The 20624-nt window shown below is 52.5% G+C and overlaps 1 protein-coding gene across 1 annotated transcript in view; it reads left to right on the top strand.

The window, feature by feature from the left end:
• The first annotated feature begins 15652 nt into the window (after nucleotides 1-15652).
• MVB12B (multivesicular body subunit 12B) overlaps nucleotides 15653-20624 on the top strand; it is a 176237-nt gene continuing 171265 nt past the window's right edge. The window contains exon 1 of the mRNA XM_062207527.1: nucleotides 15653-15731. Coding sequence (XP_062063511.1) covers nucleotides 15663-15731 — 69 coding nt within the window. The 5' untranslated portion in view covers nucleotides 15653-15662. The remainder of the gene's footprint in view (nucleotides 15732-20624) is intronic.

The raw sequence follows: 20624 nt of genomic DNA, 5'->3' as shown, positions 1-20624 counted from the left end.
TTCTGCTGCCTTCCCAGACACGTTAGCAGGGAGCTGGAATTGAAGTGGAGCAGCCAGGACTTGAACTTGTGCTCATATGAAATGCCAGCATCAAAGGCATTAGCTTAGCCTGCTGTGCCACAGCCCCAGCCTTGCCCACAGATTTCGATAGGCGGAGCCGCTGTCCTTGTTTACCTGTGAGTGTGGCTCTTCCTGATTTCTGTGACGACGTCCTCTTGGACCCTTCCTGGCCTACTCGTTGAAACTAGTTCCTTTTTCCCTTTAATTGCTGCATTTAGACTGTTTCTTTTCTTTTCTTTTTTTTTTTTTTTTAATTTTTTGACAGGCAGAGTGAACAGTGAGAGAGAGAGAGAGACAGAGAGAAAGGTCTTCCTTTTGCCGTTGGTTCACCCTCCAATGGCCGCCGCGGTAGCGCGCTGCGGCCGGCACACCGCGCTGATCCGATGGCAGGAGCCAGGTGCTTCTCCTGGTCTCCCATGCAGGTGCAGGGCCCAAGCACTTGGGCCATCCTCCACTGCACTCCCTGGCCACAGCAGAGAGCTAGCCTGGAAGAAGGGCAACCGGGACAGGATCGGTGCCCCGACCGGGACTAGAACCCGGTGTGCCGGCGCCGCAAGGCGGAGGATTAGCCTGTTGAGCCACGGCGCCGGCCATAGACTGTTTCTTTATCTAAATCGTGCTATGTAACTTCACTGGTAGCCTGACTCTTCTCAAAGATCTCTTTGAGAATAAAAATCCCTTTCTAACAGGTGGTTTTTTTTTTTTAAGGCTTATTTATTTTACTTGAAAGTCAGAGTTACACAGAGAGAGAAGCAGAGGCAGAGAGAGAGAGAGAGAAAGAGAGAGAGAGAGAAAGAGAGGTCTTCCATCCACTGATTCACTCCCCAATTAGCCACAATGGCCAGAACTACACCAAAGCCAGGAGCCAGGAGCTTCTTCCGAGTCTCCCACGTGGGTGCAGGAGCCCAAGGACTTGGGCCATCTTCTACTGCTTTCCCAGGCCATAGCAGAGAGCTGGATCAGAAGTGGAGTAGCCAGGTCTGGAACCGGCACCCATATGGGATGCCAGCACTGCAGGCAGTGGCTTTGCCCACTAGGCCACAGCGCCAGCCCCTAACAGGTGGTTTTTTTCCCCAGTCTATAAGTTCTGATAAAGAAAACTTCCTAGCCAAATACTCCAACACCACTGTGATTTTGTCTTCAAATTTTCATTGACTTGTAAGGATTTTGTTTACATTCCTAGGTTTTCTGTTTCTTCTTTCTCTTTGGTCCGTTCTAACGGATTCTTAAGAGAGCATAGCTCTAGCCGGCGCCGTGGCTCAATAGGCTAATCCTCTGCCTTGCAGCACCGGCACACCGGGTTCTAGTCCTGGTCGGGGCACCAGATTCTGTCCCGGTTGCCCCTCTTCCAGGCCAGCTCTCTGCTGTGGCCCGGGAAGGCAGTGGAGGATGGCCCAAGTGCTTGGGCCCTGCACCCCATGGGAGACCAGGAGAAGTACCTGGCTCCTGCCTTCGGATCAGCATGGTGCGCCGGCCACAGCGCGCCTACCGCGGCGGCCATTGGAGGGTGAACCAATGGCAAAGGAAGACCTTTCTCTCTGTCTCTCTCTCTCACTGTCCACTCTGCCTATCAAAAAAAAAAAAAAAAAAAGAAGGCATAGCTCAAGAAATGTCTAGAGAGACAGGGTTTATTTAAGTTGAATGCTTGAATAAATTGTCAGCATGCAGGCCCGTTACCCGGTGGCTGGGTCAAGTTCAGCCCCGGCCTCTCTTGGCTGTGCCGTTTCGGTGCTCCACCTCCACTAAAGGTGTCAAGGCCACTGACCACTCACCAGGAAGACAGTGAGATGAGAACCCTGGGCAGGGTTATTCCAGCCCCTTGTGGCCTAAGCGAACACTTCTCTGTGGCTCCCGGCTTCACCTCCATGGCCCAGGTCCCTCCCATTGCATCCATGGGGCCCAAGGCTCCCAACTCTCTCCTCCTCTCCAGTGAGCCCCTCAGCTGTAGACCCTGCTCCCTGCCCCAACTCTGAATTCCCCCTTTGTCTGGAGGCTGGGGCTGCCTCTTTCTTGGTTTTGAACTCAACTCTACATTTATGCTTTTTGGATATTTTTTTTCTGTCATTTAAATGTGTAGAACAGCAGGGAGGATTTCCCACATTGGCTGCTGTGGTCTGAAGGCTTGTGTCCTTCCAAAATTCACGTGTAGGAGCTTAGTCACCACGGTGATGGTGGTTGCAGGCGGAGCCTATAGGGGGTGATTATGTCACGAGGGCTCTGCCCTTGGCGATGGGATTAATGCCCTTGGAAAAGAGGCACCACGAGCTGCCGCCCACTGCTGCCAGGTGATGACATCGCAGGAAGCAGAGAGCCCTTGTCAAACACCAGCTCTGCTGGCACTTGAGCTTGAACTTCGCAGCTTCTAGAACTGTAAGAAAGAAATTCTGTTGGTGATAGATTATCCAGTGTAAGATATTTTGTTACAGCAGCCCAGATGGACTGCGATGTTGGCTCAGTGCACGATTTTAATCCGAAGCCTCTAGCATTATTAGCTGTATGCCTCCGGCCAAGACGTTGAACGTCGCTGAACCTACAAAATGAGTGGGTTCCAGAACAGGACAACCCACAAGATAGGTTGTTGTAAGGATCATGTGTCCGTCCAATGCACAGCTCAGCATAGCTGGTGCCTGGGACGCAGGAGATGTCCGGTAAATGACAGCTGGAGCCCAGAAGGGGTAAGTGAATTGCTCGAAGTCACACAGCCAGTGTCTGCACCCCAGATATCTGAGTTTTCCCAGCCCAGGAGCCAGACAGGTGAGTGGAGACGTCTTCAGGGTGACTTGGGCCCTGGTCACTGTCTGAATCTAATCTCCCGAGAGACTCTGAGAACTGCTCAGCAGGACCCAGACAACCCCCGGATTCATGTGCAGAACCAACGATGGCTGTCACTGTAAGCCACTGTCCAAGGAGAGCTTGTCACACAGCAACAGATCACGGGATCCCTGTCCTGTTGCTAGGACCAGTAAACTCCTGGGGCTACATCATCAGGGCACTCCTCAGTATTGAGCCCCATCTGTCCCCAGGCTCTTTGCTGGGCAAAATAGACAGGAAACAAACAAACAAACAAACAAAACACCAGGTAGCGATCAAGAGTCATAAACGTCTAGATGCTGAGAAAGAGGGACGGACAGAGGCTGTCCACTTCCCAGGGGGTGACACTGGAGCTGAGACGCATGCCAGCAGGGGAGTGAGACTGGCGGCAGAACATTCAGACAGAAGGAGTTGCCGGTGCAGATGCCCCGTGGGCGGAGTGATCGTGGTGTGCGTGGGCCTTGTGGGCTGGAACAGAGTGAACCTGGAGGCAAAGGCTGGGAAAGAGGCAGGCAGTGGCAGGTGCTGGGGGTCCAACAGTCCAGATAGGGTAGGCTCTGCAGGCGTCACAGATGAACTCTGGCCTCTCCGGCCTCCCGGTGGATTGTCCCCAGAGCTGTCGGCTTCTCTCCTGCGTCACAGCCTGTTCAGTGCCAGGAGGGTTTCTCCCACCTTGATGGTTCACTCAGGAGCTCACCTGCCTCTGCTTTGTGGCTCCATTATCTCGTTGCTTTAAGGTCACTCTGATGTTATCGACCTGGGACAGGTAAACAGGAAAAGCACACCAGATACAGACAGTTCCAGCTCGCAGGATCAGACTTGACTTCAGCGATAGTGCGAACGCACAGCGTGGTCAGTAGAAACCATACCTGAGGGTTTGGATTCTGATCCAGTGATACACGGTACCGCAACTCCCGGTCAGCCACACAACGGCTAGGGTGAACAACCAGTCATCCCCAGTGAACTGTGTTGCCCAGCTCTGCTGTCCAGTAGGTTCCATGTATTAAGTGCATTTTCAGCTTAATGGTATTTTCAGCTTATGGCGGGTTTATCAGCATGTAACCACATCACAAGTTGAGCATCTTCACTTCGCCACTTTAGCCTGAAAGCAAGGAATGCTTTCGCCCCCTGAGCACATCTCGCTGGCCGGTGCTAGTCATGTGGCTGACCTAACCCGAGGGAAGCTGGGAGCTGGAAAGCAGCCCGGAGACAGAGTGGGACGGCCCAACAGTCTCTCTGCAGGCAGTAATGTGAACTCCTTTGTATTTGAAGTGGCACCCTGGTTACCGTGACGCACGTGGGTCAGGAGCCGTGTGACTGCCAGCAGTGACCAAACTCCTTTCGAGTTTGTCATTTGCGGCTCTGAAGTGTGGGATAATCTTATATCCTGGAGCAAACCCCAAGTATTGAAAGTTGTGTCCCAAAGGGACATTCAGGGCAAAGTTACAGCGAAGAGTTCAAAACCAGGAGTTTAATCAGGGAGGCCCTGATCTGCTTCCAGACCTTGAGATTTCTTGGATGGGTAGACTCCAAAACAATGCAGAAATCAACAAAGAAACCTACAAAGAAATCAACAAGGAGTTGTCTCATAAGTGCAAATACTGTTACAATCGCTTCATGAAATCAAGAGCATCTTACTATAAATAAGTTGGAAAGAAATAATAACACAATAAAGAACATTCCTTTCATAGAAAAAACATCTCATAAATTAGCGTATGTCGTACACACGCATGCATGCACTCCATACATGCAAACATACGCTCGCCAGATCTGCACAGGACTAGAAAGCCGCTCACTTCCTGAAGCTGCCCGTGGGAACATTCCGTCTTCGTCACGTATGTGCTATGACCCACTGGAGAGCTGCCTAAACTTGTGTGAGAAGCTATGGATGGCCAGTCACCACCTTCTTTCAAAGACTCACCCTCAGAATTTTCACCTCGGGCCTTACCGTTAGTACCTCAACACTCACAGCGTGTCTTTCTCCACTGGTAGCCACCAGGCCTCCTGTTTTTTTTATTTTTTTTTATTTTTTATTTTTGACAGGCAGAGTGGACAGTGAGAGAGAGAGAGAGAGAGACAGAGAGAAAGGTCTTCCTTTGCTGTTGGTTCACCCTCCAATGGCCGCCGCGGTTGGCACACTGCGGCTGGCGCACCGCGCTGATCCGATGGCAGGAGCCAGGTGCTTATCCTGGTCTCCCATGGGGTGCAGGGCCCAAGCACTTGGGCCATCCTCCACTGCCTTCCCGGGCCACAGCAGAGAGCTGGCCTGGAAGAGGGGCAACTGGGACAGAATCCGGTGCCCCGACCGGGACTAGAACCCGGTGTGCCGGCGCCGCAAGGCGGAGGATTAGCCTTGTGAGCCATGGCGCCGGCCCAGGCCTCCTGTTTTAATAACTGCTTACCCGAGAAGTCTTTCTAGCTAGTCCCTGTCGTAGTCCATTTTCTGTTGCTCTCACAAAATACATTAGACCAGGCAATGTAAGAGGAAAGAATGGTTCTGGAGGCTGGGAAGCCCAAGAGCATGGCCCTGGTGAGGGCCTTGTGCTGCCCCAATTCATGGCAAGTGGGCACTAGTGAAAGGGGCCAAACACCTCGTTTATAAGCATCTGCTCTGGCAGTGACTATACCAGAACTCACTCCCTCCCCGTGAGAACTAACCCAGTCCCCCCAGAGCTGTAAATCCTTCTTTTTTTTTTTTTTTTTTTTGACAAGCAGAGTGGACAGTGATAGAGAGAGACAGAGAGAAAGGTCTTCCTTTGCCGTTGGTTCACCCTCCAATGGCTGCCGCGGCCAGCGTGCTGATCCAAAGGCAGGAGCCAGGTGCTTCTCCTGGTCTCCCATGCGGGTGCAGGGCCCAAGCACTTGGGCCATCCTCCACTGCACTCCTGGGCCATAGCAGAGAGCTGGCCTGGAAGAGCGGCAACCGGGACAGAATCCGGCGCCCCGACCGGGACTAGAACCCGGTGTGTGGGCGCCACAGGCGGAGGATTAGCCTATTGAGCCGGCCAATGTAAATCCTTCTGAACAACCTACTTCTTAAAGGCCCCACCTCCCAATAGTGCCACCACACGCTTGGGCAGGAACAAACCACATCCAAGCCATTGCAGTCCCCAAGGTGAGTTTTGTGCACCTAACTGCGTGAGTGCAATTTGGCTTAAATTTTAAGCCAGAGCACTCCCAGCATGCCGCTCACTTTCCCTATGCCCAGCCATCTTCACGTGATGCAGTAACACAGAAACGCAGTTGTGCTTACGTCATGCCACATCGCCATTTTCTTTCTCATTTCTCTGCATATCCTGTCCCACAAACGCTTCGTCTGCCCACTGCCACTTGGAGGCTACAGGGCTGGGGGAAAAACAAGTACCAAGGTCTAGGTTTAGGTACCCAACAGGCAATGGTCAGAAGGCCAGGAGAAGGTAGCAAGAGCAGGCACAGGCCCTGGTGATTGGTGACCAGCTAGGGCAGGCCCTGCAGGGTGACCTGGGGGAGCTAGCCAGGCTACACTCGCTTCTCCAGTCAACCCCACCCCCACCTCCAGCCAGACTGACCTCTCTGTCACCTGCACACAAGGCCCCTTTCTCCTGTTTCCGTGTCCTTTCTCCCTGGAGCACCTCCCCCAGAGCTCAGCCCCATCACCTTCTGCCTGGTCGCCTTCCATGTCACCCTACAGGCGCCTCTCCTGCCCTCTCCCACACAGCTAACAGCAAGCGTGAGCCTGGAGGCGAACGTGTGGGATGTGAGCTGGTGTAAGAGAAAAAGCGCAAGCAAAGGTGCCTCCCAGGTTTTTGGCTGAGAAGCAGAAAGTGGGGGTTTCCAGCAGACGAGCTGGGGAGGCCAGGAGAGAGAGAAGGCCGGAGAGGGACGAACAATCCAGAGCTGGGGTTTAGACGTGTCACATGTGGACTTGGCTCTGGTGTGGACGTGGTGGGTCCCCTAAGCGTTCGTGAGCTGGAGGCTCCGTCCCCACTGGGGCAGTATTAGGAGCTGGGACTTCCTTGGAGATAAGTCCGTTCTGGGAACTCCACCCTCTGAAGGAATGAATGCCTGCCTGGTGGGAGTGGCTTAGGGCTTGCAGAATTGGATCGGTTACCTGGAAAGGGGATTATTGTAACGTGAGTCCCCTCTCCTTGGTGCCTTGCTCTCTGGCTTCCTTTCTCACCGTGCGGCCTCCCTGAGGCGCTCACAGGAGGCTGATGCTGGCACCATGCTCCTGGGTCTCCGGAATGTGAGGTAAATAAACCTCCCTTAAAAAATAAGGTACCCAGACTTGAGTATTTTGTGTCAGTAGCACAAAATGAGCCGAGACACCATGAGGCGTTCAACTGGGCATGTCCGTGTCCGGTAGGCTGTCCACGTGGAGCCCAGGGAAGAGGACCAGGCTGGAGACACACGTAAAGCTGAATTTAAAGCCCTCATTTTTGGATGAGATTATATGGCATGTGGCTTCCCATGGCCCAAAGCATGGGGCACTGGGTCCTTCCAGCTGGGCTTGGCCTATTTCTCTAACCTCACCCCATTCCCTCCCAGCGGTGCGCCGTTCACACCAGCCCAGCAAGCCCCTCGGCCTTCCTCTGTACTCTGAGCAGGTGCACTGCTCTCCTCCCTTGCCGGCCCATCGCCTGCCCCTCCTCCCTCAAGGGCCAGTTCACACCTCCTTTATCCACAGCTTCTTCTGCGAAGGCTAGCTCTTTCTGTTCCGGCACTTTCTACAGCACTTGGACCATATGTGTTGATATCCTTGGAAAATTGCTCCGGAGTAGTTACAATACCCAGGCCTCTGATGAATATTTTGGAAGACTACCCAATGTGCTTTCTTCCTTAACAATTCCTTCTGTAACCTCAGCCTGGGCCTCTTTCCTGTTTAAGACTTAGGCTTAGTGCCTCCGGGAAGAAATAACACAAAACAAATAGCAAATGCAAAGGATTAATTTCCTGCTCTGAGTTTTCAAATTTCACTACTAAAATCCATGAAAAGAATAAGGAGACAAGGCACAGATGGGAAGGAAATATTGGCAAAACGTTTGTCTGTTAAAGAACTGTTATCCGAAACACACGAAGGACTCCTAATACTGAGAAAACAGCCCGAACACAAAGTGGGCCAGGACTTCACAGACACCTGACTGAAGAAGGTAGGCAGCTGGCAAGCAAGCAAGCATATGAAAAAACGCTCCACACGGAACGCGTCCTCAGAGAATTACAGATTAAAGCAACGGGGAGACGGCACCACACACCTGTTAGAACGGCCACGATCCGGAGCCCCGGCACCACCAGATGCCGACGAGGGTGTGGAGCCCCCGGAACGTCCCTTCACAGCGGATAGGACTGCACACCGGGGCAGCCACCGTGGCAGATGGATTGGTGGCTTCTTGTAAAACTACCCTGGCTCTTCCACGTGGCCATGCCACGTGGCCATACCATGTGGTCCAGCAACTGTGCTCCTTGGTATGTACCCGAAGCAGCTGAAAACGCTGCGTGGATGTTTACAGCAGCGTTATTGATAATTGCCAAAACTTGGAAACAAACAAGGTTTGTTCAGTTCAGTCAATGAACAGGTGAATAAGCAGTGACCGATCCAGACAACAAAATATTATTCACACTAAACCGAGGCGAGCGATAAAGCCGTGAAGAGACCCAGAGGAGCCTTAGAGGCACGTGGCTCAGGGAAAGAAGCCAACCAGACAAAGCCACACACTGCGTGATTCCAACCGTAGAACATTCTGGAAAAGGCAAACTAGGGAGACAACACGAAGCCAAGGGTGGGCAGGTGCTGGCAGGGCAGGGGTGGGGGAGTGGAGAGGTGGGGAGCAGTGAAGCTGTTCTGGGCGATGCCGTCGTGGTGGACACGCATCAGTGCGCATTTGTCACAGCCTACAGAATGCAAAACCCCAAGAACGAGCCCTCGCGTACGCTACGGACTCTAGGCGACAACAGCACGTCAATGCAGGCTCACCAGCGACACCTGTGCCCTTCTGACGGGGGCGTTGATGTGTGTACAGGCAGGAGTATCTGAGACATCTCTGTGCTTTGTGCTCAACTCCCATGTGAACCTAAAACTGCTCTAAAGAAGAAAAGCTGCTTTTTAAAAGAGTAGAAACCATACTTAAAAAAAAAAACTTAAGACGGAGAAATGATGTCTTAAGTTTTTTTTTTAAGCTTTTGATATGCTAGAGCCAGTTTCTTCCAAGAAAAAGGTTTATCCGAATTTTTTATTTCAAAGATTGGCATATGAAGACCCAAATGATTGGACATGGAGTTTAAGCCTCATCTCTCTACATCCAGAAGCCTTGCCAGGGCTCGCGGGGAGCCCAAGAAGGAACGGCCGTCCCCACTGATGGCATCAGGGCTCCGTCCAAGCCAGTGTTCTCCAGGACCTGGGAATCCTGTCCCGGAGACCCTCAACTCCCACTTACCATGGTGACCCAGGGAAGCCTCTGCCCTGCTGTGCCCTGGCTTCCCCCTGTCATACTCTGAGAACCATGCTACCTTTGGGGCAGGAATGATGTCATTACTGAGTGAGGCGGCGTAGGCAGAGGGGCCCAGCCCAGCGCCTGGGAGAGACGGAATACCCTGAGAATAGAAACCATCCCAACAGTCGCCACTGAGGTCTGATATTATCTATTCAAGAAACAGTTGTTGAGGACCTGCTACGTACACGCTAAAGAAAAGGAAGTAGCTTTCCTTGGAGCCTTCTTAGGCCAGCTCTCTCTGGGCTGCAGCTCCTCTTGATCTGGGAAGTTATTGAAAGAACCATGACCTGGCTCTGTCTGTAAGTGGTGTGTCTGTGCAGTGGCACAGGTCTGAGTGTGCCTGTGGCTCCCCAGCTCCGACAGACGATGGGTGGGGATTCTGCATTTCTTTCTCACACCCATGTGAAAGAGAGCCAGCCACACTGGTGCACCTGCCACACAAACATGCTAATTCCACCTGCCTGCCTTTGGCGCCTGCAAGCATCTATGTACAGTCCAAGAGCACAGATCAGATCCCAAACTGAAGGTCGAGGGCAAGTCCTGTTCAGCCAGCAAGACTGATAACTGGTAAGACTTTGCCTCTGCTCTCCCAAGGCAGAGTCAAGCCATTCTAGTTCCTACAGATCAATACCAGAAAACAGTCCCAGGAGTAAGGATGTATGTATGGGCTGAGGGAGACCTCAGGGAGGGCCAAAGAGAGACAGAGGGGATGGCGGGAGCTAAGCTTCGCAAGCTGCCTGAGTAGATCCTTGACAGGTGAGAACACTGCCTTCCACTGTGCTCCACACTGCTTTGTAAAAGATTTTTGTTAAAAAGATTTTTTAAAAAAGATTTATTTATTTATTTGAAAGGAGGAGTTACAGAGGTAGAGAGAGAGAGAGAGAGATCTCTCATCTGCCAGTTCATTCCCCAAATGGTCTCTTCCAAGTCTCCCATGTGGGTGCAGGGGACCTAAGGACTCAGGCTGTCTTCTATGCTTTCCAGGCCATAGCAGAGAGCTGGATCAGAAGTGGAGCAGCCGGGACTTGAACCAGCGCACATATGGGATGCCGGCACTGCAGGCAGTGGGTTTACCTGCCACACCACAGCGCCAGCCCCCGTGCTCCACACTTTACCCACCTCTTCCCCAACAAGTGCTGTGTGGCTTTGAACCTCACCTGCCATCTGAAATGCAGTGACATTCCTTCCCTGATTATAAAGGCCATAAACATTCATTATTAAAAATCTTAACCACCTTCTTCCCTTATGGGGAACAGCAATTTTTTTTTTTTCCCCAGGGAGGAATGTCTGGCAAAATGGCCAGTTCTGGAGGTGACTGTGATTGACAGAGTCAATTTCTCAGCATCATGTAACCATTTCTGGCCCAAGAGATCTTAGCAGGTCTACCAGGAACTTCTGGGAAAGGTTTGGCTCTCTGTCCTTGGAAAACGTCTGACGCAGGGGGAGCAAGCCTGTGCCTACGTGAGAAGATAAAAGACGTCAGGCTGGGGGTGTCAGGGAGGTCTGGAAGGACAGGTGCTCTTAATGACTTCATTCTCACATAACAGCAAGACTGAGGGAGACAGCTGCCAGCCAGGAAGATCAGACCCACTGTTCAAGCTTCTGTTGGTTGGAGTCTCTGTTATTTATATCCATATTCCTAAATGATGTAAATATGCTAAAATAGAAAGTGATTGTGTAGGTGTAACCATCCCCAAGACATAGCCGTCATTAAACAGTTAACACCTGGAAGATATTTTTTCAAGTGTGCATGTATAGGAATACATCACTCACAAATGTATATGAAATTGATGAGCTCATGCAGTCAATGCATTTTGTTTTATAACCTGTTTTTGTTTTTTCACGTTAAAAAGTACCATGGTATATTCCTATGTCAGTACAACCTTTTTTCAATGACTCAGTCTTCTGTTACCAGTCATTTAGGCTATATCCAATATTTCCTCATTATAAGCAATGCTGAAATAATTATCCTTGAACATACATCTGTGTGCACTTGTCTGATTGTTTACTTTGGATAAATTATTAGACATGGACAAAGGGTATGCACATGGTAAATGTTGACACATCTATCTACGAAATGTTTATTTGAGGGGCTAGTATGTGTGCACATTTATGTTTGGTGAACACAACAGAGGCATAGCTGGGTGGTCTGGGATGGAAGACGGACAAGTGAGCAGGTAAACAAGTAGCAAATAGTTACAAATTGTGATGAATGATAAGCAGGGGAGGCACCAACCCATCTGGCAACATCACAGACCTGCTTCACAGATGACTGGTGAGTCTTCCACGGAGTATCATCTAAGTGGAGAGCTTAAGGACAGGAGGAGCCGCCTTTGTAAAGACTGAGGGCGGGGCCTGGGCTGGCGATGTGATGCAGGTTAATCCTCCGCCTGCAGCACCAGCATCCCACATGGGCACCGATTCGAGTCCCGGCTGCTCCTCTTCTGATCCAGCTCTCTGCTATGGCCTGGGAAAGCAATAGAAGATGGCCCAAACCTGTGTGAGAGACCAGGGAGAAGCTCCTAGCTCCTGGCTTTGGATCGGCCCAGCTCCAACGGTTGCAGCCATTCTCTCTGTCTCTCCCTCTCACTGTAACTCTACCTGTCCAAAAAAAAAAAAAAAAAAAAAAAAAAAAAGGCAGTGCCACAGGCAGAGTCACCCAGTGGGGAAACAGCTTGGATATCTAAGGAGCTAAAACCCAGCAGATGAGGTTATAGCAGCTGAGAGGAGGATGGAGGGGAGGCAAGGTACAAGACAGCATGGGGCCCCCTAGGTTGCTGGATCATTTGAATTTTATCTTTAAGCAAGAGAGTGACCTGCAGTGTTGTTGTTGCTACTATTATCATTATTTAAATGCTCGCTTTGGTTGCTGCTTTCTTTTGTTGGATGGGGGCAAAGCCGTGAGCTAGTAAGAAAGTTAGGTCTAGGCTAGGCTAGATAATATGGTCTGAAATGGGGTATATACATGTCCAATTTGCATAGAAATGTATGAATAGATGGATAAAAGTGTCTATTTCTACACTAATCGCTCGAAATTTCCCGTTTCTTTTTTTTAAGGTTTATTTTAATTATTGGAAAGGCAGAGTTACAGAGAGAGAGGGAAAGCCTGAGAGACAGATCTTCCGTCCTCTGGTTCACTCCCCAAATGGCCGCAATGGCCAAGCCTGGGCCAGGCTGAAGCCAGGAGCCAGGAGCTTCTCCCTAGTCTCCCACATAAGTGCAGGGGCTCAAGTCCTCTGCTACTTTCCCAGGCATGCTAGCAGGGAGCTGGGTTGAAAGTGGAGCAGCCAGGACTTGAACAGGTGCCTATATGGGATGCTGGCACTGCTGGTGGCTTCACCTGCTACACCACAACGCTGGCCCCATAGTTTCATTTATCAAAGTTTTACATTATATTTTAATACCCATTAAAGCAATTTCTCCCCATTATTCCATTTCAAACATTTCCTGATCATTTCCCCATATTTAGTAAGATATAAAATAATTTTGCCATGTTTCATCCAACCCCATCCCCTGAAACATATTGGTTCTTTGATCTGGATTTCACTAAGTTTATGAATCAAGGTGAGAAGATAGGACGTCTCTGTACTATTGAGACTTCCTGCTGAGGGATTGTCATATTTTTCTGTTAATTAGTATCAAGTTAACAGTTGTCTTTCTATGGACCTTGCCATTTCTTGTTAAGCTTAGGGCCTGCTAGCCTTCTCTGCCACTAGGAGTATAACTTTGTTTTTTCCTTTATACTTTCCAAATGGTAATCACAGGTAGTGTCATCGCTGGGGGACACGATGAATAATTCCTCCCCCCCTTCTGCATTTGGATTAAACTGTGGCACAGATACAGGTAAGAGACATAAAAATAAAAAGTTTCTGGGAAAATGGAATTGAAAGATAAAATTATTTTGGTGCAAAAATTTTTGAAATATCCATGCATTTTTTTTCACAGTACATGTTTTTTATGGAATTTTAAAAGACCTCTGGTACTACCTGTGTTATTAATAAAGCTGATTGGAAAATGTAGCCTTTGGTCTGTAGCTATGCCGATTTGTTAGGCTCGTATTTCTCTCCTGTTTGGGTAGATTTCTCTCTATAGTTGCAGGCAGTGTGGGACAATACTGTCTCTCTGCCCCGGAAACAGGTGCACTTTCCACATGGAGCACATGAAAATATTTGCTCTCTGTAGTCGGCAAAACCCACAAAGAGAACTTAGAAGGGTCTATGTTTGTCCAACTCTTTCTCCCAAACTCACTCAACAGTTCTTCAAATTCATCCTCCCCTGGGAGGAGAGAGGCCAGAAGTCTTGTTCTAATTGAAGTTCCTCTCTGTGGAAACAAAAGCGTCCCCCTCAGCATTGAGGAAAGCCTTATCAGTCTCGAAGATGTTTAGTTTTATTTTTGGGGAAACATTTAAATCGTAAGCAAATAATGACAACTGTATTTCTTCCTTTCCAATATTTATATTTTGAGTTTATTTTTCTTATCATATTGCATTGGCTGTAGTTGGTAGCAATTATAGGTACAAGCTATAATTATCAATATGTAAATTTATATATATTTTGTGACTTAAAAGAATGCCTTTAACATTTCATCCTTAAATATGTCTGTTGATGGCTTCTAATATATAAACTGACATGTTACAAAGTCTAAGTTTCCTTCCCAGTTTACTGTCTAAAAAGTTCTAGAAGCCATTTGTGTTGATGTTTATCAAATACTTGTAAGCTATGTGTCCTGTTGATAATTTCCCGATTTTTCTGCCTTTACCAGTACAATCCACGAACAGATTCCCTTGTGCTGTTACCATTGTACTGTTGGAACACGTTTTGATCATGGCAGGCTGTGACCTGCGTTACAGAAAGCTGGCTTCAAATGGCTAAACTTGTATTTCGCGGTTTTGCAGTTTTACCAGTGAGTTGGTCTGTAGCAGAGATTCACCCATGGAGATTAATCAGCGGACTTGGCCAAGGTGGTGCTGGCCATGCGAGGCTGGGAATGCCGGGTCTCTTTACTGCCCGGCTTCTCAGAAACCACATCACGCTAACACTTAGTCACCTCCCGAAGGTACTCCAGCTGGCTCGCAGCACCTGCGGCTCACGTTATTTGCACAAGCCTTCCCCCCAGCCCCCCCCCCCCCCAAAAAAAAAACCCTAAATTCCCTGGGGACAAGGGTTCTCCCTTTTAGTGTTATTTCTTATGGATTTTGCTGTCAGGGTTATGCTAAGCTTGGGAAATGAAGTGGAAATCCCCCCCACCCCGTTTTGCAGTGTAATATTTTAAGGAACATGGAGAGGATCCCCTGACGTTACCATAGCACCTGCGGGGGACCCCCCAAACTTCCGAGAGACCCAGACACAGGAACCCCAGGCCCGGGGGTGGCTTCTGCTCCGCACCCTTTTCTCGAGGCTCAAACAGGTGTTTCGGGAAAACCTAGCACGTGTGCACTGGACACTGACCGGACGGCTCACTGGACACTGACCGGACGGCTCTACGCGCCAGCCTCCGGGCCAGCAGCCCCTCACACGGCATCCTCGGCCCTGGCTGGGCTGTGCTGAGGGTGGTCTGCCCCTGCCTCTCCTACAAGCCCCGCTGCGGACCAAGCTCTGGGACCCCTCCTCACCCAGCTCCAGCCTACCGGGCTTGTACCTTTCCCCAAGTGCTGCAGGCCAGGATCCTGCCTCCACCGCTTCTTCTAGAAGCTTCCCCGAGGCCAGCCCCACACATTCGGCCTCTGAGGTAAACCCTGCGTGCGGCCTGAGAGGCTCGGGCGGCGCTGGCAGCGGCTGGGGCTCTGCAAAGGAAGGGCGCGAGTCCGGAGAAGGGGCTGGGGGCTTCCGGGCCCTGCAGCCGCGCGGGCGACCCGAGCAGGCCGAGGGCGCCCGGGAAAGCCCACCTTGGGGGCGACAGACGGTCCACGCCCCGGGCGCCCGAGGCCTGAGGCCGGGCAGGGGTCGCCCGCGGGCTCCGTGAGGCCCGGTCGGCGTGCCGGGGGGGGGGGGGGGCTCCCCGGCGTGGACGAGCCGAGCCGGCGGCGCGGGTTCGGGACCCAGCACTCCCGCTCCCTCCTCCCGCCCAACCAGCCTCGGGCGCCGGGCGCCGCCCCCGAAGCCAGCGCCACAGCCGGGGGCCCGGAGCCGGCCGCGGCCCGCGGAGGGAGCCGCCGCCGTGGTTGCCGCTGTCGCCGCCGCCGCCGCCGCCGCCGCCAGGCCGCGCCCCGCCCCTCCCGCCGCCGCCGCCGCCGCCGCCGCTCCCCGCGAGGCTCGCGCTCGAGCTGCGGCGCCGGCTCTCGCCGCCTGGGCCCCGGGCCCGGCCCCTCCCGCGCCGCCCGGGCGATGAGAAGCTGCTTCTGCGTGAGACGGAGCCGGGACCCGCCGCCGCCGCCGCCGCCCCAGCGGGGAACAGTTAAGTGAGGCCCGGGCGCCGCCGCGGCTCGGCCGAGCCGGCGCTGCTGCCCGCGGGGCGGGCGGACGCGGGCCCCGGGCCGAGGGGCGGGCGGACGGGAGGAGCCGGGCCGCGCCGAGGCCTGCGGGCTCCGTGCCCGGCCCGCGGCTGGGCAGGCCCGGGCGGCCTCTGTCGGGCCCGGCGCGCGCCGCGGCTTCCCGTCCCTGGCTCGGCCTTGCGGCGGGAGGGAGCGGGGGCCCGAGTGCAAAGCAGCGCCCCCAGGGCCGGGCAGAGGAGGACCGGCCCCCGAGAGCCTCCAGCGCCGCGGGAGAGGCGAGGCGAGGCGGCTCACCTGTGCCGCGGCCACCTGGCCGCAGGCTGCGGACCGTCGTTCGGCCGGCCTGGCCGGGGTGGTCCAGCTCTCTGTGCTCACAGGGATGCAGGCCGGAGTGCACCTGACCCTGAGACATCCTTCAGGGGTGCCGGCCACTTGTGCGACCTGGGCACAGCAGAGAGGACCTCCCCCCCCCCCCCCCCCGCAAACCCTAGGGCACCTGTCTGCAGGGTGAGATGCCCGGCCAGGTGCCCATCCAGGCTGGATGGTCAGACATGGGTTGAGCACCCTAGAGTGACTCCAGCCAAAGTGAGGTGTGAGCGGGCAGCGCCAGGGCGTAGCCAGGCGGGAGACAGAGCACAGGTGGCCGGGGGAGACCCAGGAGCATCCTTGTCCTTTGTTACCAACACACAGCTGTTCCTAATATCAGCCTTTCTCCCCGTTAAAGATGCGATTCTTCCGTTCCCTGCCCCTCAACAAGCAGCCTGTTCAGAGGAACACCCCGGGAGGGCAAAAGCCCCTCTCTGCTCCCTGCCCGGAGACATATTTCCGCCATAAAAGCAGACAGCAGGCCAGCTCTGCTCTAGGGGCCTTTGTCTCTGGTGGTTCCTTCTCAGTGTAGTGTCATTGTGTTCCTCCCGACAGCTGGCTGCATCTCATCTCATTTTAACAGGGAGGGCTCAGCGATCCTAGCTGCCCCAGAAAAGCCTCACAATGCTCAGTAGATAAGGCCACTGGAAGCCTAGAGCCCGTGAAATCCGGGGTGCCTGACGGTTCGTTGCTGGAGCTGGTGACACGTTTCCTGTTTGCTGGAAGTCGGGTGGGGGTGCTTCGAGACCCCGTGGCACGCGCAGAATACTTAGAGGGGCCGTGGAGAGAAGGGGACTTTGCAGGCACCTGAGCTCCAGGCCCCTTGCTCATCTTCACGTTTTTCGTTCCTTTTAGCGGTTAGGTCACACCCTGATGAGGCTGAAGGCAGGGTCACTGCAGGGTGTCACCCGCACCCCGCGTCTCTGTCCTGCTGGAGTGCTTTGTCCACTTGCAGCGGGAACATTGACCGGACCACGGCTAAGGGCAAGGCTTGGAATCCGGCCTCGGCTTCGTTGCGCTCGTAGGCAGATTGGTCTATTTTTCTGAGTCTCAGGTCTCTCATCTGTAGAGGGAAGCGAATGGCAGCTTCTCTCTGACTGTGGTGAGAGGCTCGAGGGTCACTGGAAGAAAAGTTTAGCTCGGTGCCCAGCATGTGGCAAGTGGTCCGTGCGCATTAGCTGTTTTCATTGAGGGCTTGTGAGCTGATGGCTGAGAAGGGTCCTTTGTTAATTTCTAGTGTATTCTTCTTCTTTTTTTTTTAATTTGTTTATTTGAAAGGCAGAGTGACAGAGAGAGGCGGAGACAGACAGACATCATCCATCGCTGGTTCACTCCACAAATGGCTGCACCTGCCGAGGCTGGGCCAGGCAAAAGCCAGGAGGCGGAAACTCCATTCTGGCCTCCCACGTGGTTGACAGAGGCCCAGGCACTTGGGTCTTCATGTGCTGCATGAACAGAGAGCCGGATCGGAAGCAGAGCAGCCTGGACCCGATGCTCTGTCACGGGGTTCCGGTGTTGCAGGCAGAGGCTTAACCCGCTGCCCTACAACACCAGCCCGTAATGTGTTTCTGTTTGTGGTTATTACTTCTTTCTTATCAGGCCAAGTAGGAATGGTGTAGTGGGAGTTGGATTCAGGGTTTTGGTCCTGAATCCCAGGTAACCCTAGGCAAATTATGGGACCATTCTGAATTCCCATTTCCTTAACTGTGAAAGAGGCAAATAAAAATAAGTCTACAGTAGCAAATAAAGCTAACCTCCCAAGGATAGTCGGAAGGACTGGAGGAGCTCGTGTGTGTGGCTGCACCTGGCCTTGTGCAGGTTGGGGAAGGGGGCAGATGTGAAATTTAGGTGGGCTCCAGCATCAGGTCCTGACTCCTACAGTGTGTTGAGGCAGAGGTTGCTGTAAGAAAAAGAATATTTTTTTTAAAGATTTATTTATTTGAAAGATAGAGTTACAGAAGGAGAGAGAGGTCTTCCATCTGCTGGTTCACTCCCCAGTTGGCCGCAACGGCCGGAGATGCGCTGATCTGAAGCCAGGAGCCAGGATCTTATTGCAGGTCTCCCACACAACTGCAGGGGCCCAAACACTTGGGCCACCTTCTACTGCTTTCCCAGGCCACAGCAGAGAGCTGGATAGGAAGTGGAGCAGCCGGGACTCGAACCGGCACCCATATGAGATGTTGGTGCCACAGGCAGAGGCTTAGGCCACTATGCCACAGTGCTGGCCCCACAGAATATCTTTTGTGCATGTTACAAAGCAGCACACTGAGTGAACACGGTGCTAGATGCCCTCTCAGGGCCTCGGGAGGGGTAAGGGAGGGCCTGAAGCTTCGTCTCTACCAACATCGTGGCAGATCTGCTTCTGGGGGAATTAGCAGTCCATTGGCTCGGGCACCTGTGCCTTAGCAGGTTGGAAGCACTGTGTGCATCGTGCTCAGAGGGCGACGTCTTTGCTGCACTGCAAAGTGTGGATGGCACTGGAGCCGAGCGCAGGCGGTGTCAAAGGTGCTATTACGATGATGAAGGTAACAAATGAGTACAAGGCTGGATGTGGTTGGGCTGGCCGGCTGTGGGTGAGTAAGCAGGGCCTCCTCCGCTAGCTGGCTTGTGGAAGGGGAGGCCTGGGTTCCTGGAGCGGGGGGCTTCACCCCAGGCTGCTCTCGCTGTCCCCAAGGCCCACTCCAGCCAGCATTTCATGGCCCCCTTGGGCTCTCTCTGGCTTCCTGCGCGCTGGGCTGCCCTTGGGAATTGTGGTTTTCCCATGTTGCGTGCGCTGTGTGCAGCAGCCTCGCCCGAGTCAGGTCTGTCCGCACTGCCTGGGAGGCAGAGCCCCTGCAGGCTGCGTGACCTCGCCTCCCTGGGGACATCCTGTGGGCATGTGTTTGGTTTACTTGACACGCTTCTGGCAAGATGCGGCGCTTGTCCAGGCAGAAATGTGAGAGGCCCGTGGGCCTGGAGCCCGGGGGTGGCACACGGAGCTCTGTGGCTCGTACGTCCCCGAGGACCAGAGGGCCATCTTACTGGGCCTGTGGCTGGGATCAGCGTTGAGCTTGTTCTTTCCTTCTTCATAGTTACAGACGCTGAGCATCCCACACATAGACACAGACACACACTTTTTAAAACAGATGCTGATCAGCGCAAAATGTTCAGAAGAGCATCTCCTGACCCTTTAGAAGAGAGCAATAGATGAGTTCTTAATGGGTTAAATCTGCCTAAGGTGTTTATGCATATGCAGATTCCAGAACCCCCAATTTTGTTGAATCACAGTGTCTGGGGGAGGGGCCCTGGATCTGAGTGCTTATGAAGCACCTTGGGTGGTTGTTTTTTGTTGTTGTTGTTTAAAGATTTATTTATTATTTGAAAGAGTTACACAGAGAAGGAGAGGCAGAGAGAGAGAGAGAGAGAGAGAGAGAGAGAGAGAGAGGTCTTCCATTTGCTGGTTCATTCCCCAATTGTCCGCAATGGAGGGAGCTGTGACGATCCGGAGCCAGGAGCTTCTTCCGGGTCTCCCATGTGGGTGCAGGGGCCCATGGCCTTGAGCCTTCTTCCACTGCTTTCCCAGGCCATAGCAGAGAACTGGATTGGAGGTGGAGCAGCCGGGACTCAAACTGGCACCCATATGGGATGCCGGCACTGCAGGCTACCCCACAGTGCCGGCCCGTCTTGGGTTATTCTTCAGCTTCCTGGAGTTTGAAATGCCAGTTCTAGACGCTACTTACCAAGTTGTTAAGTGCACGCAATGCACAGTTCACCGTGGTCACCAGTTTTACACGTGCAGATCAGTGGCACGAGGTACATTCACGTTGTGCAATCGCGTTGTTGCTCCGGGGCCCTTTCCTCTTGCAAAGCTGAAAGGCTGCACTCCTTGGACAACCGCCTGCAGCCATCACTCTGCTGCCCGGCACGGAAGTGGAATGTGCAGTGTTGTCGTCTTGGTGCCTGGCTCACTCCACTCCGCTTAACGTCCCCAAGGTTCTTCGGGTTGTGTCCTGTATCAGAAGTTCCTTCTTTTTGAGGGCTGAATAATATTCCGCTGAGTGTGCCGACTGTATTTTGTTTGCTCGCCTGTAGGTGGACCTGTGTGGTGCCTCCACCTTTTTTGGCTGTTGTGAATAATCCTCTTTTGCTTATGTACCCAGAGGTGGAGTTGCTGGATCACGTGGAAATTCTCTTTTTATGTTTTGGAGGACCTACCCCGCTGTTCTCCATAAAATAGTTACTGTTCTATTTTACTTTCTCACCAGCAGTGTGCCGATTTTCCCGTATTCTCACTGGCACTTGTTATTCTGGTTTTATTGTTGTTTCCGGTAGTAACCACCCTGTTGGGTAATCTCATTTGGATTTGATATGGGTTTTCTTAATGACGAGTGATATTGAACATCTCTTCCTGTGCTTGTTGGCCATTTGTATGTCATCTTTTTTTTTTTTTTTAAGATTTATTTATCTATTTGAAAGTCAGAGTTACAAAGAGAGGAAAGGAAGAGAGAGA

The sequence above is a fragment of the Lepus europaeus genome, chromosome 12 (genome assembly GCF_033115175.1).
Source record: "Lepus europaeus isolate LE1 chromosome 12, mLepTim1.pri, whole genome shotgun sequence".
NCBI lineage: Eukaryota > Metazoa > Chordata > Mammalia > Lagomorpha > Leporidae > Lepus > Lepus europaeus.
Note: the sequence above shows the minus strand (reverse complement) of the source record. Positions and strands in the feature narration are given on the sequence as shown.